We start from the raw sequence: 26,542 nt of genomic DNA on the forward strand, positions 1-26,542 counted from the left end.
AGAAGCCTGCGCACGCTGGGGAAGAGGAAAGGAACGAAGGAGAAGGAAACAGCTGAGATCGGGGTGGGGGAAGAAACGGAGAAAGAAGCCTGCGCACGCTGGGGAAGAGGAAAGGAACGAAGGAGAAGGAAACAGCTGAGATCGGGGTGGGGGAAGAAACGGAGAAAGAAGCAAGCCTCCGATCGTGTAAGCCTCCGATCGTGTAAAATAGTTTCTGTATACCCCGCCCACGCATATAACCCGCAGGGGGGCGCTGTGCATGTAAAAACCGCATATAACCCGCGGGTTATATGGGTGAAAATACGGTATCTGTTTTTGTGTGTGGAATGACCCGATAAAGTCCAACTTTCAGTTCCATCAGATGATAATCCAAATAATTAAATCTCTGAAGTGCAAGTCATCACACTGTGAAAACACCAGCATCCTAGTGTTGTGTGAGACAGAAATCGAAACAATCCAACCTCAGTTTAGTACAGATTCTGCAGCTTCTCTGATGAGGGAGGCAGCTTTGTCCAATTCCTTCTCTGTTTGTTCTACCGTCACTACCACCCGTATGCTGGAAGGAACAAAAACAGTCAATTGACATCTATTTGCTGTACAGTTAAAAAAATAGCCTTACAATATCTAGAGATTAGTATAATTAGACACGTACATATTGAATGAAGTTAAAAGCTGAAATTAGATTTATTAAATCAATTGTATTGGCTATTGATTTCTTTCCTAATGCAATCAATAGTATGGTTATTTTCCAAGCCCCCCAAGTTATTTGAGAGATTATATTTGTCTGTACCCTTAAACTCATGCAAACATGCAATCTTTTAAAATCAATCCTTAGATTCTATCAAGACCTTCTAAGAACGAGAGACTCTAGGCTAAGAATGTAGATTGTTTTCTCCATTGAGGTTCTAAATTCCCAGTTTAAGATTTCCCTCTTTAGTAAAGTTTAAACTTTAAATTTTGGACAATCATTTGTCTGAGATGGTACAAGGAGATTGGACTAGAAGACCTTCCAATCCTATGATTCTTTAATAGATTGAGTGGTTTGTTTTATTTGTATCCTTTGAAGATATTTTACTTATAATTATAATAATGCAAATAGTTGTCATTATTACTATATTTAGTGGACTGTTCTAGTTGCTTTGCCTGCTTCTATTGGGAGAAAGGTAGATTTTAAAAATGTATAAATAAAAATATACATAAATGGGACAGTCAATCTGTAAAGAAGGATCGATACTTCAAACAGATAATATTGGAATTAATTGGCTAATAGAGTGACGTACTATCAACCATAGTTTAACACCTTTCATGATTCCATCAAGTTTGAGGGAGCTTCATATAAAAAAAATCTTGTTTCTTATTTTTTTCATTCCACTGTTTAGCAACTGAATAAAAAATGAACCCTGTAACTGTCTCATATTTAATGACAATCTAGAAACATAGTAGAAATATTTAAAATGTATAAATTCTAGTACAATCTGCCACAACTGTACCATGTAACTGGACTCGAAAAGTATTATTTTAACAGAATGAAGTAGTCACTAACCTTGGTGGAGGGAGATATTTTTCTTCTTTTTCCAAATAACGAGCCTGAGTTAAAGCAATACCTCTGTTCATACACTGGAAAAAAGATATAGAATCAGTTATAGACCTAAGTATACAACCTTCCCATTAATGTTTTTATTTTGAAATACTGGCAACATATAATAAGAATTTTCTTTGGTCCTAGTTTTTATCCTAGTTTCTGCTGTTGCTGTTTTCTCTTCCCTCACACACACCCCTTACAATAATGCACCTCTCTTCTATCAGTTCTCTCTACTATTCCTTTCTTCCAATTAGTAAAAATACCCTTCCCCTTTGTGCTTTGCTTATTGTCTGCTTCAATTCAGACCTCACTTCTGTAGTGCACCTTGAAGCATATAGAAACTCTGGTTTCATGCCGTAGCTCAATTAATAATAAAATACAGTTAATGTAATGTGAAGTTTATTGAAACAAACCAATATTGTGAAACAAAACAACGTTGACATAATCTTGGTTTGTTGTCCCTTCTTGGTAAATATACTAGCAGTAATTGAAGACAGATGCAACTTAGTTTAAGACTCATGACAAAGCATGAAACTATTGGGCCATGTTTCTTTCTCAAGTTCAGTTTGGAAGGATTCAACATTTTAAAAAGAAATCTTACATATTCTACAATTTCTTTCAGTAGCCTCTTATCACTTTCTCGAGATCCAGTACTTTCTTCTAACTGGAGATGTAATGCTGGGGAAAAGGACTGTCCCACTAGTCGTAGACCAGGAATCCTACAAAAAGCAACCACGTTAAATAAAACATAGGATTACTGATGTAACAGTGAACTGAATGTAACACACTGCTTGGTTTTGTGCAAGACTGCAAAGCAGAAATTATATAACCAAGGCCACACTTCACCTCAAGGCAGATGACCCGACCACTAAAATTACTACCCACAATCTTCCATAAGAGTAGAAACAAACAGCATGTAATAAATCAGGTTGTTTGTATTAGCTACACATAATCATGAATAGTTCTTCTATCTAACCTGCCTGATCTACTTTTCTGTTCCAGTTAGGTTAGCTATATGTTAGACAGACAGACAGACAGACAGACAGACAGACAGACAGACATACATACATACATACATACATGTCATTGCTTTTCTATATGTACTTGTTAAGCGTCAAAAGGAAAACATTCCAAGATTAGATGAATGATAATTTCCTAGGATACCATCTAATTCTAGGTATTTTAAGGAGCATACCATGCTACTTTTGGGCATGCTCCATGAAGCAGTATGATTAGGCATTGTTCTCCCATTACTACAGAAGCTAGTGTTCTAGCTTATGGCAGACAGGTTGAAAGCCTTGACCTCACTGGACCACTTAAGAGTTGTATATGCCAAAAATATACTCCGAAACTAAGATGAGCAGAAAAAAAAGGCATTTTCTAAAATGTATTTTTACTGCTACCAATTATTCACAAAAGCATTGCCAACACAGAATTGCTAAACTAATTAACTGAATTAAATCAATGAAATCAAAATTGAGAGTAAGTGGACAACATCCTAAATGGATTATATAACGTCAATGCAAAGGTGTACATGGAGACTTGAGGCCTTTATTTTAGAAAGTGGCTGGTTTAACCCATAGAAAATCTTAATTCCAAAGACAACAAATAAAAAAAGCTACCAAGGTATATTTGCGATTTTGCAATATAGCAGTCATTTGTTATGAGAGCTATTTATTAACAGAAAGACATTATCAAGAGAGAACCAGCATCTACATTAACACTGTAATGTAAGATAACAATGTAAGCATAGTAACTTTATCTAAAATTTAGGCAATTTTGAGCCTAAAATATATTTTATTATTCAGATTTTTATACAAGATAAATTTCTTGATTATTTACATGTTACAATAGTATACAAAAGTATACTATTTAAAGAATAATTCAATAGCCACATGGAATCTAAGGAGCTCATAATAAGTATGCAATCAATAGAGATCAGTTTGTAATAATGTGGAAAGTTATAATCTCAATGCTGTTGGCAATTATACAAATTATTATAAAGCTTTCCAAATTGCTACTTGGTTCAGTAGATGTGATTTTTTTTGATAATGAGAAAACAACAGGTGCAGAATTAAAATAACATGTATGTTTAATTACCGTATTTTTCGGAGTATAAGATGCAATTCCTCCCCCCAAAAAGGTGAAAATCTGGATGTGTCTTCTACACTGAATACTGGGGGCTGGGGAGGGCAATAATGAGCAAAAACTGGGTCATTTTTGCTTGCCCCCCCCCCACAAGCAGCACTCTACAAGCCTCCGCAAGCCTCAAAGAATGGCCCATTTTGGCAAAAAATGGGCTGTTTTTTGCTTGTTTTTGCCCCCCTCAGCACCCAGGAGCACTCTAAAAGCCTCTCAAAGCTCTGCATGCCCTCCCCCCCCTTTTTTTTTACAAAAAAGGGCTGTTTTTGCAAAAAATGGGCCGTTTTTTGCTTATTTTTGGCCCCCTCCAACCCTCAGGAGGACTTTTTTTTAAAAATTACCTCTTCAAAATCATGGTGTGTCTTATACTTTGGTGCGTCTTATAGTATGAAAAATACGGTACTAACAAACAAAACCCTATTTTATTAAGGGCCACTGTTACCAGTACACAGTAAGATGAAAATTGTGAAATCAATATACTATTCTCGGAAGCATGCATATTGTTGAATTCAGTCAGACATTTCTAACAAAACAGTCTGTTAAAATATTTCTGAAATGAAAATAATGGTTGTAAAAGGAACAGCTGGGGTAATGTGAGAAGACACCTTTGAACCTCAGCCAAATCAAAGCTTTGACATTTTCAGGTTTTGGCCAAACAACACTCTGTAATAAACATAGTCTGAATTTCTAGAGGCTGCTATACAAACCTCAAGTTGATTTCTATGTTACTTTTGTCAGTTACTTAAAATAAACTGTCATCTGACTCAAGTACACATCTCGTCAGAAAAGAATAAGCAAAGCAAAGAGACAGACACAGGCCCTTTCAGACAAAAGGTCAATCAATTAGAGTGCGTGAGAGAACAGCAGTTAGCTTTTATAAGCAAGCTGATCATATTCTAAAGCAGCAGCAGTTCTCAAAGTGTGATCTGCAAACCCCGGAGATCTCTTTCAGGAGTTCAAGAAGTCAAATACATACATATTTTATCATTTCTCAGTTTTAATTTCTAATACAGTATATATTGATAGATGTAATCCACATAAATCAAAACTCTTTGGTTCCTCAATCATTTTTAAGGCCTTTAAGGAAGGAGTCTTGAAGTCAAAATGTTTGAGATACATGGTTCTAAAGGAGCACAGTGGAAATCCACACAATTTTTTTTGCAATGAAAATGAATAGGTAAGACAAAAAATGTATCAAAAATTAGGGTTAAAATAAGAGATATGCCAAATGATTTATGCCCAGATTGTTCTGTTCATGGCACAGCTACTTTTGTGGTTGGCTAATGCTGGAACATGCATATTTAGTCTGGATGTGAAACAAAGCAGGAGTGTTTTGTTTTGGATATAAACTGCAACCCCCTAATTCCAGGAAGAAGTGTCTGGAGAAAAGTAAAAGTGAGAAAAGCCAAGAGTATTTTGGTAATTGAGAAGAGGCAGGATAGCATAAAAGAAAAAGCTATTGGGAAGTTTAAGGTGCAGGTGAGATGATGAGTTATATCAGGTTGGAACATCAGTGGTTGATAAGAAACAGGGAAGGGCAAAATGAAGATAAGGGGTTGTTCCTGCTGAACCATGGCTGATCCAGAATAGATCTGCAGGACATCTGGAATATGATATTTTGGTTTTAGGTCTGAAACAAAATGTTTTCTGTTTTGTTTTAGAGCTTTAAAGGAGAACCCAAGTACATATTGACAGATAAGAACAGCAAAGACCCTAATGAAGACTCAGAGGACTGTAACATGACATCACTTGTTTAAAAAATATACTGGGATATACAGATGTGATTTTCAGACAAGGGAGGTTCAAATAGCTGCATTTCAATAGTCTGGTCGATAGTCTCTGCATTAATACATGAGCTAAGCCTCCTTAATACAAAGGGGATATTTTTCAACAAGATAGTAAAGGAGCTTAGTAGTAAGAAAACTGTTTTTTAAGTAATTATATCTTAATTGTGTGGCCCAACTTTCATTTAAGATCTATTGCATTTCTATTATTAATGTTGCATTTTCTGATAATAATGCAACGTCCAAAGGAAACTAGCTATGGTTGCCTAAAAACTACTTTTTATACAATGCTTATTATGCTTTACAATTTATAATACATGTCTACAGTATCACCAAAATATCTGAAATACTTATTTTAAAATTTTTCTACACATAGTAAGAAAATACAGTCTACACTGTATAGTCTACTGTACAATAAACTGTTTTGAACTCAAAAAGATTTTGGGGTTTTTAAAACTACACAGCTCTAGGCTATAGCTATAGTAAAAAGCAGTTGTTCTTACTAAAATAGCTTAAATATAGAGCTTAAAACAGTAAATGTTTCCTTTAATGTAATCTCTTTAAAAGTCATTTTTCTCTTTAAAATCAAGTTTTAAATAAGATGACAATGAATTTACTTACCCTTGTAAAGCTTTGTGTATTTGCTTACATTTTTGTTTTAAAACCTGAAAAATGCCTAAACAAAAAATAAACAAAAAAATCCTTGAATATCAGTTTAATTAGTTAAACATGACATACCAATTTAAATAGCTGTTTAAGGTTGTCCATTCTTTCTGTCTTTTACTTACCAAAGACACAAGAGAAAATACACCGATACAGCTCTTCTCTGCCCTTGTCTCTGCCCTATGGAACACTCTTCCCTCTGAAACTAGATCAGCCCCATCCATCCCTTTGGATATTCTGAAAAGCTCTCTGTGCTATAACTTGTTTAGGTGGCTCCGCTGTTGAGATAGGCATTTTTGTTTTCCTTCTTCCACTGTTAAAACAACACTTATATACTGCTTTACAGTGCTTTACAGCCTCTCTAACCAGTTTTACAGACTCAGCTTATTCACCCCAACAATTTGGGTCCTCATTTTACTCACCTCGGAAGGATGAAAGGCTGAGTCAACCTTGAGGCTGTTGAGATTTGAACTGCCAAATTGCAATTATATTTATTAAAATGGATTTTTATATTTTAAAGTTTTGTTTCCGTTGTTTTTATCTGATTGTTGTGCACTTCCCAGAGTTGCTTTCGGTAAGACAAATGGCTTTATAAGTTTGATTACTTTAAATATAAACTTTAAAAAAAGTTTTATTCTATGCAACTATTTTTGCAACTATTTATGACTTTCAGTTTAAGATTAAATGTGACACTCATCGTAAACATTCTACATTGTTGCTCTAGAATCAAGCACTTCTTCTCCTTCTAGTCACTTACAAGAAGAGAGTGGGCTGTAGTTTCAAAGGAAAAATGGTCTCTCTATGAACCCTTTAACTACACATCTTCCATTCCGTTCTCATTTCTCCAATATTCATTTACAACACCTAATTTTGTATGATGACATCCTAAGAGTTTTTAATGTTATTAATTTTATGTACTTTTTGTAACAGATCCTAATGCTGGATTTGATTTTTCCGAGCCAATTTCTTTTCAAAGGATGCCTTTCTTTAACAAATCTGAAAGTTAAGCATAGATATAAAATACTGATGGCAGTGAAGTCTCTAAAGCTCTTCTATCCATTGTGCGGCTGAGACTACATTTAGTGTTACAAATCTTTTATATCTGAAAGCTGAACTTTTAAAAATCATTATTTTGGCAAACACGGAGTGCTCAGGATGTGGTGATGATGATATAAGGATAGGATTTGTACTTATTTTACTAGAGAGACAGGACTTCAACATGAAAATGGAATCTTTAAAAAAGGCAGTGTAGATGCCAACTGGGCCCTATATAAACACTGTTTGGGTAAGAAGAATTGAGAGAAAAATAGTCAGACCCATCAGTTTGTGAAGGGTGATACATGTTAAGACCAAGAATTAAAGATGCAAGAAAACAATTCCCAAGACATATCAAATCTAGAAAAAAATATCTCTTCCTGCTAATACATTTGGAAAAAAACCACCACAACCACAATTCAAAAAACAATTATTAACCTTGTGATCAAAGTTTACACATTATAGAAAGAAATTCAATATTCTGGCTATGCGCGTGCTGATAATATTTTCATTCATCCTTTCAGCCTATGGAAAGAGGACCAGAAAGGGAATCAATACAACTAGTCCTTGGCTTACAACAGTTTGTTTATGACAGTTTGAAGTTACAAAGCCCTGAAAAAGTAACCATTTTTCACATTTCACAACCGTTACGGTCATGTGATCAAAATTCAAGACGCCTGGTATTTATGATAGTTGCAGTGTTCTGAGGCCATGTAATCACCTTTTGCAACCTTCTGATCAATAATGTCAATTGGGAAGCCAGATTCACTTAACAACCATGTTACTAACTTAACTGCAGTAATTCACTTAACAACTGTGGGAAGAAGGGTCGTAAAAAGAAGCAAAACTCACTTAACAAATGTCTCACTTAGCAACAGAAATGTTTGGCTCAATTGTGGTTGTACATGAAGGACTACTTGTACTATAGATCAATAACAGGTCACAAAAGTGACTTTCACAGGAGAGATCTGATTTCTGGAAACATGGGTTTGAGTTCTGAAATGCTGAAATGTTGAAATAATCTGGAGTTGTATTTAAAAAGATGGGTAAAACTCTGTCTATTGTGAACAGTTCTGAGTACCACGTTTTAATAAGGATTCAGAGAAAATGGTCCAAGTTCAAAGACAGGGTGGTACAGATGTTCATAGAACTAAAAATTAATCTCTATGAAGAAAGACAAAGGATTTGAAAATTTCATCTTGGCAAATTATTGAGTGGAGGACATAATAGTTTTTTTCAAATATTACTGTTCTCTCTTCTATGGCTCAGTGCATGAACATTTCTTACAGTCAATTAAACTGATAGGAAGACTTTTTTATGCAAACATGTATCCTCTGCAAACTCTTTTACAACATTATGCATTCCTCACTGCAATTAAAACAGACATAAGTGAATATAGGTTTGTGTGTATGAAATATAGACATCATTCTGAAAATTCAGTTCAAGTCAAATATGAACTGCAATCCCATATTACTTTACAGACAACTATGATTGACAATCAAAATCACCCAGTAAATCCATGCCAGTGTATGAATCCGTATATCTCAAAGCTTAAAAGTACTTTTCAAAACATAAACTTGACTCTCTAAAATTATTACATTCTAGAAAAATTACCTGGATTTTCTTGCATGATATTGAGAGCTTCAATGGCGGCGGCAGCTAGGAGGGGAGGCAGAGAGGCTGAAAAGCAATAGCCTTGACCAGACAACCTCTGAGAACAAAAGTAATAATATTAAAGGAGCAAATTTCCAAGTGTTATCTATATACAGAATCTACTGGTAAATATACAACTATGTGTTTAATTGAAAGGAAGAGAAATCTAAATTTAAGAACATTTTATCCAAAAAGACAGCAATCAGTTAATTATGTATTTTATCTAATTTGGCTCTTGCTAGTTTAAGCAACATATACATTATAATAATATTTTTTTTCTTCCGTTCAATCATGTCTGATTCTGAGCGATTGCCAGGACAAGTTCCTATAGTTTTCTTGGCAAGTTTTTTTTCAGAAGGGTCCCAAAGGTGCTTTTTACAAGAGGCAACTGGATTTTCTTGTTTTTCCCTGAGAACGTTTCACTTCTCATCCAAGAAACTTCTTCAGCTCTGGATGAGAAGTGAAACTTCTTTAAAGAAAATGAAGAAAGTCCAGTTGCCTCTTGAAAAAAGGTTGTCCTTTGGGACAACCATGACCTGGATGACTGAGAATCTCCATAGACATTTTTCAGAAGTGCTTTGTCATTGCCTCCTTCCTAAAACTGAAAGCGACTGACCAGTCTAAGGTCACCCAGCTGGCTTTATCTCTAAAAAGGAAGTAGAACTCACAGTCTCCTGATTTCCAGCCTTAACCATTTCACTAAACTGGCTCTTATATGATTGCATTAACACTTAATAAATCTAACTTAACTTTTCTATTTCAAAACTATTTGAGAAGTAAAACAATACTGCTCTCTGTAAACACAACAGTTCATATATAGCTGTGTCTACATTCTTATTGGCAGCATCTACATGGTCTGATTAATTAAAAACTGCATCTTTGCCAACACTGGCAAGTCACATACGTAACATGACTTGATGGATCACTTTCAAACATGCCAAAAAAGTCTCAATGTGCAATATTTAAAAATTCTATGCAGTTACAACCATCTTCTACACAGACAACCTCCTTGTCATTGCAAAGGGAATATTATGAGCCTAATATTTATGATAATTGAGGTCATTATATCAGAAAAGGAAAAGAAGAATTATCTGTTATTCTAATATCCTTCTAGTGATATTTTCTCCCCACCTGTCACCTGTCAGCTACAACATGTCAAGGCAAATTTATTCTTGGCAAGGAAAGTGCATCAATTCTTCAGTACCAAATAAAAGCTACTTCTCAGCATCTGATATTAATACAGTATTTCCCCAAAGTGTAGGGCCTGCCAACAATTGATATAATTCTGAATTGACAACACGCAGAGCAAGCAATTTGTAGCAAATATGTACAAGACTGAGAGGATGTGTATTCATGTTCATCTAAAACTTCTATCTGGAATGAGCCTCATCAAAAAGGTTAACTTAGGAGAAAACATCTAATAATTTCTCATTTCTATGAAGTACAGGTAGTTCTTGACTTTGTTTAGTGACCGCCCCAAATTCGAATGGCACTGAAAAAGACTCATAACCATTTTTCACACTTACCGTATTTTTCAGAGTATAAGATGCACCTTTTTCCTCCCCAAAAAGAGGCTGAAAGTCTGGGTGTATCTTATACACTGAATACAGCATTTTTGGGCTCCCAAAACCCCACCCCCTCACAGACAATGTTTTGCAAAAAGTGCTCCTGGGGGCTGGGGAGGGCAAAAACAAGCGAAAATGGGCCATTTTTTGCTAGGTTTTGCCCTCCTCAGCCCCCAGGAGCACACCACAAGTGTCCCAAAGTCTCTGCACAGCCTGTTTTTTGTTTTGATTTTTGCAAAAAAATGAGCTGGTTTTTTTTTTTTTGCAAAAAATGAGTTGTTTTTTGCTTGTTTTTGCCCTCCCCAGCCCACAGGAGAACTTTGCAGGCCTCTCAAACTCTCTGCATGCTCCATTTTTCCACAAAAAATTGGGTGTGCAGAGTGCTCTGGGGGGTCGGGGAGATCAAAAACGTTTTTTAAAAAAATTACCTCTTCAAAATCTTATACTCCAGTGCATCTTATAGTTTGAAAAATATGGTACTCACTTGCTGCAACATTCCTAGTCATGTGATCAAAATTCAGCCACTTGGCAAGTGGCATGGCTTTATGATGGTTGCAATGTCCTAGGCTCATGTGATCACTTTTGTGACTTTCTGACAAGAAACTTCAATGTGGAAGCCAGGTTCACTTACTGTTACTGACTTAACAACTGCAATGATTCACTTCACAACACTGGCAAAAAAAGGTTGTAAAATGGGGCAAAACTCACTTATCTGTTTTGCTTAGCAATGGAAATTTTGGGTTCAACTGTAGTCGTAAGTCGAGGACCACCTGAAAAGGAGTTCAAGCTAAATGATGCTGCTTTTCAATGGAGGCCCCTGGGGCAGCCTTCTAGCAGGCTGGCCCCCTCCCTAATTCATGAAACCGTTTAAAACAGCTATTTCATGGAGTGCTTAAAATGCAGAATCAGCCATCAGGTATATACAGTATGTGTGCTCAACATGAAAATGTATGTTTTCTGGTCTCTGATTGTTCTTATGGGTTTTTTAATTGATTACACATGTTTTTATTTAGATCATAACCCAGTTATTTTTTATAGATTTTCTAAACCACCAAGCGACTTATTTTTTTGCAGTGGAATATAATTGTTACAATCAATAAATAGGTATACAAATAAATACCCATATTGGCTCCATAGCTCCATAAAAAGATAACTCTTGTCATAGTTGTCTTTCAAGGTCTATCACATACCTGGTGGTCAATAACAAACGATCGTCCACAGCAAAATCCTCCAATAGAAGCCAGGGAATTTTCCATATTTGCACTTATAAGATCAATGTCATCAATCTAACACAAGAAATGCCAATTGCTTAATGTTAAAAAGTGAAAGCATAGTTACAGTCATACAGGTGTAAGAAAATAAATCCTAACTCTCCAATGGGTTTATTCATGTATAGATATATACTAAAAATACTTAATGAGAATACATTACAAGAAAGAAAAAATACAGTTCACATTTCTGTTACCACATGTATCCATTTGAAGTTTCTTATTCTACCATCAAGCTGTAAAATAGCTAAGTGTAGTTGAGACTATTCTAACCTCAATTTATTTTCCTCTCTCCTTTAAAAAAGAATATTATATATAGAAAAATCAGATACTACAAAAAAAAACATATTCATTAGTACAAGACTAGGGAAAATTCACAAGTTCAACATTTTTATTCTGCCCTACAATTGTTTTATGAACTGTTTAAATACAACTTAAATTGTAAACCATGGGTTCCCCAATTTCAGTTAAACAGCATGAAATAACAGGATTTTGTAGCAACTTGTAGAGTGCTATTTCTTACTACTGCAAAGCGTACAATAATTTAAAGTTATCTGTCAGTTCGGCATGCAGTATACTGATAATGCCAGCTTAATAGCTGAACTCCAGATTGCCCAGGTGAAGTTGTTGGCTGTTGACTCAATGTCTGGAGGCTGTTTAGGTCTGAATGTGATGGGGCAGACTTTGATTGAAACATGTCGAGACTGAGTAGCTGTGGCTGTTTGATTTCTTGGGTTAGGGGCATTTTCATCAATGTCTTGGGTAGCATAGCACTTCTCCATTTGAGGCTGGCGCTCAACTTTCAGATCCTTCTGAAATGCAGTCCCCTGGAGGATTTCCACTCTGTGTATGGAGGGGGAGCTGAAATCCATCAGAGGTCTTCAGGAATGTTTGAGAGCAAAAGGGCTTCAGCAGGCAGCTCCTTCGTTCTGTCCATGTAACAAGATTGCCTAACAACCATAATCAGGAGTGCAGGAATGGAGGTCATCAAGCAATAAACAAGACTACCATCTTACATGTTATACTGTTCTTTTTTTTTCTTTGACAACATTACCATAAAAAAGATACGAGATCAAAACTTTACTTTCTGGTTGCTAGCATTAAGTTCTACTATCATTTACATATGATATAGACTTACACTTATTCCAAAATGTTCTGTAACTCCTCGTCCATGTTCCCCCAGTACTCCAAAGGAGAAACTTTCTTCCAAAAACAATCTCACTTTGTATTTATATTTTAACTTTACCTGCAGATTATGGATTAACAAATGACACAAAGCAATGCATGATTAATGAATGCTCAGGAAGGAACAATTTATCAAAATAGCAATAGAGTAGTATTTAGGCTTATATACCGCCGATAGCACTTTACAGCACTCTATAGGTGGTTTACAATGTGGAAACATGGTTTGCATATTGTCCCTTCTGGGTCCTCATTTTACCAACCTCAGAAGATGGAAGGCTGAGTCAACCTTGAGTCCCGTCAGGATCGAACTGGAGGCCGGCCATAGTTTGTCTGCAATACTGCATTTTCACTATTGCGCCACCAGGGCTCCTCAAAATACTCTACTGTTGACTATCTTCAGCTCAACACTCACCATGTCCCAAAGGTGCTTTTTTAAAAAGGCAATTGGACTGCCTTGGTTTTGCTTCCCATCCAGTTAGAAGTAAAGAAGTTTCTTGTTTGAGAAGTGAAATGATTTCAAAAGGAAAAAACCAAGAAAGTCAAGTTGCCTTTTGAAAAAAGCACCTTTGGGACAATCATGATCTGAATGATTGAGAACACTCAACCTTCATGCATTTTAGTTGCTAGATGTAGATTTCCTCTGATTATGTGGCAATGAACAGACTGAATATCTTCTAGAACCATTTTTTTGTTTGTAAAATAACATCAAGGCTACTTGCTTAGTATGTAAGACAAATTGCCTTTTATGATATTTATACTTTTAATTTTTCTATTTTACCAGTTACCTTGGTTTGAGAGCATCCTTCAAAATGCAGATACAGTTTAACACATTTTCTCACTCACATGTCATGTAACGGAAAAAAAGTAGAATCTTGAGTAGCTAACCATAGGAAATGTTTTTAAAAGCACCATTTATACTCAACATCCTCAACATAAAATGACCCCAGGAATGCAAACCTTTCAATGTTTATATTCTATGAAGAAATATTCCTTTGCCAAGAAACTGAATTTATTTATGTTACATAAACTTGACAATTGTGGAAGTGTTTTCTTAATTAGTGGAATTTGCTGCTGCTTCAAGATGGTGGAAATTGTACTAGGCTACAGAGGCTACTGACACATTCCCCCATTACTGTACAACCCTTAGTGAAATCATCTTTTCAAGTGTCACAGTAGTTATGATTTTTAACTTGATTTTTCAAAATCATAAATAGGTACTAAATTTTAAGAAACTGAGATTTTCTAATGCTGAATGATTTGATGCTGAATTCTTTGACTTCTCTTCAGTGGAACACTTAGCATATGTTGTAGAATAGGTTTACTACATTGCCTACAAGAGTAGAAAGTCCAGGGGCTGACCCTCATAAACCACAGAATGGGACAATTTACCAGAGCCAACTCGCTGTGGCCACCTTGCCATGGCCAACACACTGTGGGACAATTTGCAACAACCCAATGGCTGCTGGACAACTCAACATAGGACAATTTAACAATTCAATTATTTATAATAAATAAATAAATTAATTTTTGCTATTCACATTTCATTTTGTGCCTCCTTTTGCATGTTATTTAATTATTCTATTTCACCATTTCTTTGATATTAGTGTAACTCTTGCCCCTGGCGAGTTGGCTGTGGCAAATTGTCACAGACCCATAATCCAAGCCTTTAAATCATGGCAAACATCTGAACATTAAATAATGTTTTCCAAAAGGAGAGGAGAATGAAATACAGCAGAACCAGGACAAGAAATATTATCTTCTGACTTGCCATTACCAAATCTCTTCTTCAGCCCTCTGTATCAGCCACCATCTTATTGGCAGCAGCATCAAAGCTGGGAAAGGGAAGACTACACTTAACATCTATTAATAGAAGATTGGTTGCATTTTTAGTAAGCAATTTACCATTATTTTCCATTTTTTAGATTTGCAGAATGTAAAAGTTAGTTAGATATTAAAAGAAAGAATTACTTACCAATTCTGGCAGAGGACAAATATCCCCAGTATTAATAAACAACCCCTCTACTACGATAAATTTTCGTGTTACACGGGCTTTGCGAGGGTTCTGCAGAAAAACAAACAATTTAATATGAATATATATAATTTTTTATGAAAAACAACTTTTTAGCTTACTTTTCAAATGTTATCAAAAGCAGATAGAATGTTGAAAATCAACTTAACTTTATCAGAAGTGCAATAAGAATATTTGTAACTGAGAAAATGCTCTATATGTACAGTAAAACACTATTTTAACATTAAAATGGTTACTGTTTTTTTCTTGACCTTGCAAAATAAATGTTGATGGAGTTTTACTTCAATAAACATTTTACCCAGAAGAGGAGCATGGCACAAAGAATTGCTATCTACTATTTTTCTCAGAAGCAAAACGATTTACTGAGCATTTTTACACTGCATTATCAGTGCCACTTTGGCTGAGCTTATGCATTCACATATAAAAGGAAAACTGCATCCAATTCTACTGGCAGATTTTTCTCCTGTTTGTTATGCCACTGCCTTTCCCAAGCAAAGCAATGACCAAATTAAATACACCATCTAAATCTATTTCAAATGTTACCATTCAGCATGGTTACCGTTGGAAAATAAATAATGAAAAATGAAATTCAAATATGCTATCTAGTTAAAAATGTTTGTTACACACTATTTTTTTCTAAAACCCAATACCTTTTGATCTTCAATCTCTTGTTCTTGTAGTAGATACTCAAGATCAGCCATATCATTATGCTTAAAAAACTTAATGTTACTTCTGGATGCTTGTAACCCTTTCTGAACAGCAAAGCAAGCTGCTTCATCACTGTAAATACACAATAAATTCTTTCAGTTCACTCACTGTTAGGCTAACTCTTAAAAGATTGATGTTTCCTCACAATGCATGCTAAGATATTGATGTGTTATTTAACTATTTTCTATTTTCTTGCATTCTTACTTTTAAATGAACTATGTTCAGACATTAAAAAATTATAAAGTATTGTTATATTTTTGCATGCCATGTAGGCAAAGTTCTTAAAGGACAACTTTTGCCCATGTTGGCATGTTAGAGAGGCAAATCAGAATGTGGTCTAGTTGGTTAAAAAAAGGAAAACCTAGAGCTTATGGTTTCAAGAATTGTTAAAGAAATAGTTTTAAAATTCCTTCTATTAAAAGCCATATTTTTCCAAGCTTATGATGTGATAAATGATATTATACCTCATATCATGAGAGGGCATGCTATGGGTTATGCCATTTAGGGAGCTACATTTGGCGGGCCTTGCGCAGCAGGCCTTTTCATCTGTGGAACATTCTTCTGCCTGAGGTGAAGGTGGAACCTCAGAAACAGTAAATTAAATGTATACTTTAAAGATTATGCTTAGTCTCCTACCTTGTTGACTATGAGTAAGGATGAATTATTGTTACTGGGAAATTCTTAGCAATTACAATCATTCAATGCAATGAACTGCACCAAAGGTTAGGGTTCTGCCTGCAAAGCCGCTAAGGGTAGTCCCTCAAACTTTCCCCAAATATGACTATAGAACTGAAATTTTAACAAAGACAAATTAAATCTATTAGAAGTAATCTTTTGGACTATAATGAATTCTAGTTTGTTTGTTTGTTTGTTTGTTTATTTATTATTTATTTATTAGACTTATATACCGCTTCATAGGGCTTTCAGCCCTCTCTAAGCGGTTTACTAATTTTTTTTAGCAAATTGTGTCAGCAACTTGCCCCCACAGTCCAGGTCCTCATTTCACCCACCTCGGAAGGATGGAAGGCTGAGTCGACCTTGAGCCGGTGAGATTTGAACCGCTGAACTGCAGATCACAGTCAGCTAAAGTGGCCTGCAGTACTGCACCCAAACCACTGTGCCACCTCGTTACAGTGAAATAAATCAAATTTACCTTTTCTCCTTACCTTATAAATATTTCCCTGTGCCTTTGGGTCTATTTTTTTTTCTTTGCAATTTAATTCTAATTTTAATGAATGTTACTATTAATTTTAATTGATTGATTATATTGGGTTTTAATTATATAGATATTACCATATGTTTTATTGTAAGCCTCCTACATCTATTGCGTTTGATGGGGTTTGAAGGGGGGAAAATGATGATTTGACTAGCTTCAGTACTTTTGGAATGAGGTTCCCTTCAACATTCAAAGTGTTACCCTTAGGCCCAGCAAAGTTTGTGCATTTGTGCATACACACACACACACACACACACATATACACACATATACATACATATATATACATATACATACATATATATATACATACACACACATATATATGCTGCAATCCTACACACCATCTTGAGAACAAATTTGATTTAACTTAGTTGTATTTACTTTTGAGAGTATGCATAAGATTATAGTTACAGGCTCAGGACAAACATAAGCAATTCAACAAAATTTTCCTAGATGAAATTCTTGTCTGATATTAATTTATTTTAATCACTCCTGTCAACTGCACTTTTTCCTTGACTATATCCTATGGGAATACTGACAAAGCATTTGAACAGCTGTTAGTAATTTTTAAGAGTTGATTTTGAAACAGCAATCTATTCTAAGAAGTAGTCATTTTAAAAGTATTTCATAAATGATTAAAATTGTAGTTTAACAAGCATCTGAAAATATCAAGGCACTGCTTTGAAACTAACAAGATCAAATGAGTTCTTAAATAAAACTTAAATAATTTAAATGAGCTTTGAAAAATTATCCACAATTTCACTAAAACCTTTTTTCTTATGGAAAAGCTTATTAAATAACCATATGCTAATTAATACATTCAGTAATCTTACTTGATCATAAAATTGATGTTTAAACATTTAATCTTTAACAATTAGAATTCTTTGCAGATTATTTGGGTTTTTTTTAATATCAAGAATGTGTACATACACAAACAAAATGTCTCCCCGTTTTGAATAGGCAGGAATAGCACTGGCAATTGTAGCAAATCCATAGGAATATAGGATAGCTTCCTCAGTCTTCATAAATCTGGCAAGTTTCTCCTCCAGTTCCAAATGCACATCTGTTTAGGAAGTGTTCACACATTTATGAGCAGAATTTTGGCTTTAAAATCTCACAAATACTGTATTAAAGATTACTGACACAATGAAAAACCCATTCACAATTCAAAGTTCTTTATATTGGAAATGAGACAGTATTATTATCAGTGGTGAGTTCCTAACCGATTTACTATCGGTTTGCTCGTGCGTGCATGCGTAGAAGCATACGGGCAAGTGGGCGGAGCCGCCAACACTACCGGTTCAGCCAAACCAGGAGCAACCCATCTCTGATTATTACCCCAAAGATGCCGTTCAAAACTGAAGAAGCTTCTTGAATGAGAAATGAAACGTTTTCAAGAAAGAAAAAGAAAAAAAATCCAGTTGCCTTTTGAAAAGCACATTTGGGACAACCATGACCTAGATGACTGAGAATCTCTATAGACGACACTATTATTATTTATTTTCTACAGAAAGTAGAGGAACATATATTCATTGATCCAATTCTTCAACTTCACATCAAAGTCCTGATAAACTTTTACAATAACTACTAGAGCATTCACCATGTGAATATTCTGTCCAGTGCTGTCTCTACTACACAAATGTTTTATGCAAACTTTTCTATATTTAGAGGAAGTCTATAGGCATATTATTACTAATGCAAGGTCCAGGCTTTGTTGAAGTCATCTATATATGCAGCTATATGTATGAAGGCCACCTTTAAACATCCCTCATGCAATAGCAGAATTATCCAGACCATTCACATACTATGAGTTACAGTTAACAAAATGCTTAACAAGGCTAAACTCATTCACTGTTCTGCTTTTGTCCCTTAAACTCCACCACTAATAAAGTAAACATAAATTCCAGGACTACAAATAAATATATAAGAACAACCAAGTTTCATGTGTCAACCAGAACAATATCCAGTATTTGAGATAAATATGTATCACTGGTTTCTGTAAGGAACCAGTTTTATTTTCACGTACTTTCTCAATGTTTCCTAACAGGAAGAGGATTTTTTCCCCACAGTCACTAATCTATTTACAATAAAGCTAAGACCTTTTTTTGGTTAAAGACATTTCGGATTCCAGAGTTATGAATACTTATTGTGGCAGTTTTTAAACCATCAATAAATGATCAATTCATATGTAGTGCCAGAATCATGAATAAAAGCATTCACAAGATTTATACATCCAGAGAATCAGTCCATGAAGATAATGTGAATGCTTAGGTCCATAGTATTATCTTTAAAAAGATGTACAGTGGATTTTATGATTAAGCATAGATTGGGATTTTCATATTAGGATTTGAATTACAAAAATCTTAGGTTTCAGGCCTAAATTAAAATACCATGATCATCACAAATATATATTATTTTAAAGTATTTGCATTATTGTGTAAAAAAAAATCCTAAAGCCAGTCAGTATACTGCCCTCTTGTGGTCTCTCTGAACACAACACAGCAATATTAGAGATTTCAATCCTTAACACATTTAAATCTTGCTATATAACACTTCCACAGCTATGGAAATTAAACAAAAAGCAATAAATCTTCATCAAGATCATAAGGAGGGCATAATTAAAGCTCAGCATGCCATCCAGCATTTTGTTTGGCTAAACAGTATGCAGAGAATTACATGTCAACTGATGGTGGAATATGTATGAATCATTAATCTTTTTTAAAAGCCTCGATAAAGCCTCTCTTTCCACCTATCAACTGCTCTTGAATAAACTTAGAAATCATAGGAGAAGAGTGCATGCCCTTTTATGGATTGATAACTGGTTAAAGAAAATAACAATTAGGAATTTTAAAAAAGAGTTTAGTGTTGTGGTTAAGGTCCCAGCCTTGAAACCAGGAGACTGTCAGGTCTAGGACTCCCTTAGGCATGAAGCCAACTGGATGTCTTTGGGCCAGTCACTTTCTCTCAGTCCAATAAATCACAAAGGATTACATGGTGGTTGTTAAGGACAAAATAGGAGGCAGGAATATTAGGCATACTCATCACCTTCAGGTGGTCAAAATATATAAAAAGCAGGATAAAATCATCATCATCATTACCATCATCATCCCACGTCCTTGTGAAGGACTTGATAGGTAAATCCAATCTAAACTTCAGGCTGATTGTGTGACCAACCATAATAATAAATAGGAATAGGAATAAACAGACAATTTTCTGAATGGAGGGAAGTTAAGAATAGAGACTAATAATTATTTATTAAACTTCTATGCTGCCTGACTTAAGAATCTGAATAAGGACCAATGCTTATTAACTTGCTCATAAAGGATCCTGACTTTAGAAAAAGCAGCAAACTGCCCAAGTTTAAAAATACACTAAATTATTCCGCTTGGTTAAAAACCAAGATTATTGTAAAGAACTTCAGAAGCATCTCTTTAAACTGTATGAACAATTTAACACCAGGCTTTCAATTCGGTATTGTAAAATTAAAATCAAAGTAATTCTTATTACATTCAAATCTATATTGAAAAAGATGCAATACTTACCAAAAGTGCCATAAAATCCTCTCGGGCCACATGTGCCAACACCATATTTTGCCAGAGATGCCTGGGCTGCATTCTTTAAGGAGGTATAAGAAGAAAATCATATTATATGTAATCTTATTGTAGAATAAAATCATTACTACACTGATATTGTAATTACATTGTTTCTTTCATATCACCACTATTATTATACATAACTTCACTCTGCATTCCCCAGAGAGTACAGTAATCTCCTGGGGCTCATACAAGATAGTATATGGGACCAGAGATAGTATTCTTTTCATTCTGACATCCTATCATCTCACATAACATGTGTGGATTGAATTTTGACAATCTTAAGAAAAAGATGATGGTGAAGAGGTAACGTTCTTTGATGGGGAAATAAAATTTATTCCATAAAAAAGGAGGAGGTGCTGACAAAGAGAAAAGTGAGTAGCACTACAAATTAAACAAAATAAAATAATTTGGTATAAAATTGAAGTGAAATTGCTGGTAGATGTATTTTTTAAAAAATGTGAAGGCATTCTAATACTGAACAGTAGAATTAAAATGCTGATGACAAGGAAATCATAAATGTTTGAGAACACTAAAATAAAGGTTGCAGGTATAGAAGGTGTAATTTATTACATATGATACATATATCATAATTTACTTGGACTTCAGTAAGGCATTTGATAAGGTAGACCATAATCTACTACTAGATAAAGTAGAAGAATGTGGGTTAGACAGCATTACCACCAGATGGTTTAGTAACTGGCTAACCAACTGTCCTCAATGGAACTGCATCTTCATGGAAGAAAGTATGCAGTGGAGTATCCCAAGGCTCTGTTTTAGGCACAGTACTCTTAAACATCTTCATCAATGATTTAGATAAAGAAATAAATGGGGAATCCATCAAATTTGCAGATGACACCAAGCTGGCAGGAATAGCCAACACTCCAGAAAATAGCCTAAAGATACAAAAGGATCTTGAGAAAATTGAACATTGCGCACTATCTAATAAAATGAAATTCAATGGTGAAAAGAGTAAGGTTCTACATTTAGGCAACAAAAACGAAATGCACAGGTACAGTATAGGTGGTACCTTGCTCAACAGAAGTAACTGTGAAAGGGATCTTGGAGTCCTAGTGGACAACCATTTAAATATGAGCCAGCAGTGTGCAGCAGCTGCCAAAAAAAGCCAACACAGTTCTAGGCTGCATAAATAGAGGGATAGAATCAAGATCACGTGAAGTGTTAATACCACTTTATAATGCCTTGGTAAGGCCACACTTGGAATACTGCATTCAGGTTTGATCACCACGATGTAGAAAAGATGTGGAGACTCTAGAAAGAGTGCAGAGAAGAGCAACAAAGATGATTAGGGGACTGGAGACTAAAACATATGAAGAACGGTTGCAGGAACTGGGTATGTCTAGTTTAATAGAAAAAAGGACTAGGGGAGACATGATAGCAGTGTTCCAATATCTCAGGGATTGCCACAAAGAAGAGGGAGTCAAACTATTCTCCAAGGAACCTGAGGGTAGAACAAGAAGCAATGGGTGGAAACTAATCAAGGAGAGAAGCAACTTAGAATTGAGGAGAAATTTCCTGACAGTTAAAACAATCAGTGGAACAACTTGCCTCCAGAAGTTGTGAATGCCCCAACACTGGGAATCTTTAAGATGTTGGATAGCATTTGTCTGAAACGGTATAGGGTTTCCTGCCTAGGCAGGGGGTTGGACTAGAAGACCTCCAAGGTCCCTTCCAACTCTGCTATTGTATTATATAACATACAACTTATAATTTATGTGTGTAAAAAATAAATCTTTTGCCTGATGCCTTAAAGAGCATCATTTTGGTTCCTTTACTTTTTCTATCACTGTATTTTCTATCTGCATTTTTTTAAAAAAATTAAAAAAATATATTTGCATTCATTATTATATGTATTAATACAGATATGGCAGAAGCAAGACAGGTTTGAAAAAACAAAACATACAAAGAGGTACAGTGCATAATGTTGACATAATTTAGATTGAGTTACATTTTTTTCTTTTATTTTCTTTTTTCTTCTATATTTAAGTTTTTTTGTTTATTACATCTAATTCCTTTTCTCTACTTCATATAATATTGCTTGTCCAACAAGGACTAACATGATGATCACATATGTATACAGGCATGCATGCTATGGACACAGTCACTGCCATAAGGCAGCTGGACTATTTTGAAAATGAGACTTGATTTATCTTAATCTAAATAGAGATGTGTACTCTAACTTCTCTTTAGTCCAGCACAATACTTCCTATTACTACAAATTATCCTTGGTTTTTTTTCTGGGCATATGCACTCTATAGGCTCTCTTTTAAATGAATGTAATACTAAGAGAAATCAACACAGATTTTATACAAGGAAGAAATACTAGTCACAATTACATTCTAAAAGATTATAAGCACCCATGCATTATTCAAATAGTTCTATTAACACAAAGGCTACCCAGTGAGATCTATGGATGTACTTACTTTAAGTCTTTCATTATCCAAAAGCCCAAGAAAATTAAATGATGCAAAGTTTATGCATTCCTTGTCATTCACGATAATATTGTGAGCTGGAGGCCTTAAAGTATGAAAAAAAACGCAAAGTGAACAAATTTGGACGACTAGAACCAATTTAAATGCTCAAAATATTGTTGAATACAAAAAACAACAGTAGTATTGTCCAATCTGGTACTGTATCTAAATGTGGGGATACTGTTTGATGTAGAGATTTATATCTTAGTTAAGAATACTTGCCCTTTGTGCTATTAATACGAACATCTTTGTTCTAATGAATCACTTAATCTGTTGTTGAATTCCAAAGGAACCTCTTCATTGCTGATAGTGATGCTTTATACTACTTTTCTTGGAATACTTTTCAGAATTTTGGGAACATATTTCATTTTTTTGAAAGAGAAGCATTTTAGTTGAGCAACAATAATGCTATCAGAAAATATATATCAACATTACATCCTAAGGAAAAGTTACCCTGCCACTTAAGAACATTCAGTGTGTTTGAAAATTTGTTTCACTGCTTAATTCAAGGATTAAGGGATAAGTAAATTTTAATTAAATCTCTGAAGAATCAATTCAAGATAAGGGATTAAATAGAGTCAGTCAAATAAACTAGAGATAAAACTCATTCTAAAGCAGTCATCTAGCAAGAGACTGACAAGAAACAGTCTTAAGAATATTCTACATTAATTTATCAAAGTGCCATTCAATACATATTACCACACATTATGGCTTAAATCCCAAGGAAAAAAATTCATCAATGCCTGTCAGTTTTTACAATCACAAGAATCACTGAAATTGGGCAAATTTGTGCTGAGAAGAAAGTTGACAAGGCAATGGTTTTGCTGACATTGCAAGATCTATTTTCATTATTCACATAGTAGTACGCTGAATCCATCCAGCGTGAGCATGTCTGTAGCATATTTAAATGCATTTTTCCCCCATCTGGATTTTGTGGAACCTTCAGAGTTCCATAAGAACCTGAATGTCTTCCATTAGACTAAGGCTACACACAAATTTTAAGATGAGAGTTATATATTACCTTGAATATTGTAAAAAAAAGCAAAGCCAGAAGGGAAGAAATGAATGATCAAGAGAAGAATAAAATGTGATATACCTCTATCTTAACTAATGTAAAGTAAAAGTATCCATGGACATTTAATATTTGTCCCCTTCAATCACATCAAAAAGCATATGACAACTGTTTGGAAGTTCTGGCTATAGATAGAATTTTATGTTACCCATCTCCACATTCAACTGATGAACATTAGCATATCAAAGAATTGTGCAACATAAATCATAACCCAACTTCCTTAATATTAAAAACATATAATAGTACAGTAACTTCTCTTAAAACATAAACCACAATTCTACTAGCTCAACACTCATTCTGACCTTTTCCTTTAAATATAAGTCGTTTTTGGTACAATAGCTCCAAATAACAGCACACCAAAGTTCTTCCAAATGAAAGGAAGATCAGATGCACAATAGTCAAATTTCAAGCCACCTATCAACTGCTATTAATATGTGCACTTTCTCTAAACCAGCATGTTTCATTATTTACAATGGTTGACTATTTTTCATTTACATATTTCTTTCCAGATTAAGATCTTAATATTCCCAAGTAGCATTTTAGAAGTTCTAGAAGCTGCATTTCCAACACATGTTAAAGATTTTATTATTTTCTTGTTTGGTTTCTATTATTTTTACATTAAGTTTAAAGATAATTTCATTTCACTTAATGTTTTAGTGTTTTTTGATGTTTATCAGTTATCTTTTATTTTGAAACATAACAAAAATATACTAAATTTAAGTTTGGTCTATTTCGCTATTAAATCATTCATGAAAGTTCAGGTTCACCAATCTCATTAAAGAGGTTTGGAAGATCGCACTGCTTGAATTCCTGTGTCATAAAATATGTCCATGAATTTTATTCTCTATAACTGAAAAAGACTATGTCTAAAAATTAGCACCAATTCAGCACAGCAATTTATTATGGTACCCCATATAAGTACAAATACAATTTTGTCATGCTGCCATTTATTGTTTGAGATTATTTATACAGTTTTAAAGAATGTAGTATTTTTCTTTGTTAAGATATGATGCAATCCTGCATTAAAAGGCACTTATTCTGCTAGAGTAAATCTAGCCACATACTGTACTCAGAAAGAAAACATGTCATAATTAATATTAGGTATAGGTATAGGTACTTTATTTGTATGCCGCCCTTTTCCCTGGGGGGACTCAGGGTGGCTCACAGTTCAGAGGGAAGGGAGGACAAACCAGATTAAACACATAAGACAATACATCGTTAAAAGCACAACATTCATACAATTCGGGTGGGGTTGAGGTCTTTAGCCCCAGGCCTGTCGGGACAGCCAGGTTTTAAGGGCTATGCGGAAGGTCTGGAGGGTGGTGAGGGTACGAATCTCCACGGGGAGTTCGTTCCATAGGGTCGGAGCTGCCACCGAGAAGGCTCTCCTCTGCGTGGTTGCCAGTCGACACTGACCGGCTGATGAAACTCGGAGGAGGCCTAATCTATGGGATCTAATTGGTCGAGTGGAGGTGATTGGCAGTAGGCGGTCTCTCAAGTACCCAGATCCAATACCATGAAGGGCTTTGCAGGTGACAAGTAGCACCTTGAAGCGCACCCGGAGATCGACAGGTAGCCAGTGCAGCTCGCGGAGGATAGGTGTTGTGTGGGTGAAACGAGGTGTACCCACGATCACTCGCGCGGCCGCATTCTGGACTAGCTGAAGTCGCCGAATACTCTTCAAGGGCAGCCCCATGTAGAGCACATTGCAGTACTCCAGCCTAGAGGTCACAAGGGCACGAGTGACTGTTGTGAGAGCCTCCCGGTTCAGGTAGGGGCGCAACTGGTGCACCAGGCGAACCTGGGCAAATGCCCCCCTGGTCACAGCTGACAAAGGGTGTTCAAAAGTCAGCTGTGGGTCCAGGAGGACTCCCAAGTTGCGGACCCTGTCTGAGGGGCGTAGTATTTGACCCCCCAGCCTGAGAGATGGAACACTTGGCAAATTAGTGGGAGGGAAGCACAGCAGCCACTCGGTCTTATCTGGATTGAGCACAAGCTTGTTAACCCTCATCCAGTCTCTAACAGCCTCAAGGCCCTGGCTCATCACGTCCACCGCTTCATTGAGTTAGCACGGGGCGGACAGATACAACTGTGTATCATCCGCATACTGGTGATATTTTATCCCGTGCCGCCGAATGATCTCGCCCAGCGGTTTCATGTAGATATTAAAAAGTAGGGGAGACAGGACCGAACCCTGCGGCACCCCATATGTTAGGGGCCTAGGGGTCTATCTCTGCCCTCCGACTAACACCGACTGCGACCTGTCCGAGAGGTAAGAGGAGAACCACTGTAAAACAGTGCCTCCCACCCCCACCTCCCGCAGTCGTCGCAGAAGGATACCATGGTCGATGATATCGAAAGCCGCTGAGAGGTCAAGGAGTACCAGGATGGAGGCGTGGCCTCCATCCCTGGCTCTCCAGAGATCATCGGTCAATGCGACCAAAGCGGTTTCTGTGCTGTAGCCAGGCCTGAAGCCAGACTGGAATGGATCAAGATCACTAGCTTCCTCCAAGGACCGCTGGAGCTGAAAGGCCACCACCTTCTCAACAACC

The 26,542-nt window shown here is 35.7% G+C and overlaps 1 protein-coding gene across 1 annotated transcript in view; it reads right to left on the minus strand.

Annotated features, from left to right (window-relative positions):
* Nucleotides 1-306: 306 nt before the first annotated feature.
* SPTLC1 (serine palmitoyltransferase long chain base subunit 1) overlaps nt 307-26,542 on the minus strand; it is a 32,492-nt gene continuing 6,256 nt past the window's right edge. Inside the window, exons 4-15 of the mRNA XM_032213388.1 lie at nt 22,871-22,964; nt 20,376-20,448; nt 17,764-17,896; nt 15,557-15,686; nt 14,850-14,939; nt 12,831-12,938; nt 11,615-11,710; nt 8,821-8,917; nt 6,130-6,184; nt 2,184-2,301; nt 1,544-1,617; nt 307-556 (exon numbers count right to left, since the gene is read on the minus strand). Coding sequence (XP_032069279.1) covers nt 463-556; nt 1,544-1,617; nt 2,184-2,301; nt 6,130-6,184; nt 8,821-8,917; nt 11,615-11,710; nt 12,831-12,938; nt 14,850-14,939; nt 15,557-15,686; nt 17,764-17,896; nt 20,376-20,448; nt 22,871-22,964 — 1,162 coding nt within the window. The 3' untranslated portion in view covers nt 307-462. The remainder of the gene's footprint in view (nt 557-1,543; nt 1,618-2,183; nt 2,302-6,129; nt 6,185-8,820; nt 8,918-11,614; nt 11,711-12,830; nt 12,939-14,849; nt 14,940-15,556; nt 15,687-17,763; nt 17,897-20,375; nt 20,449-22,870; nt 22,965-26,542) is intronic.

This window comes from Thamnophis elegans, chromosome 3 (genome assembly GCF_009769535.1).
Source record: "Thamnophis elegans isolate rThaEle1 chromosome 3, rThaEle1.pri, whole genome shotgun sequence".
Lineage (NCBI taxonomy): Eukaryota > Metazoa > Chordata > Lepidosauria > Squamata > Colubridae > Thamnophis > Thamnophis elegans.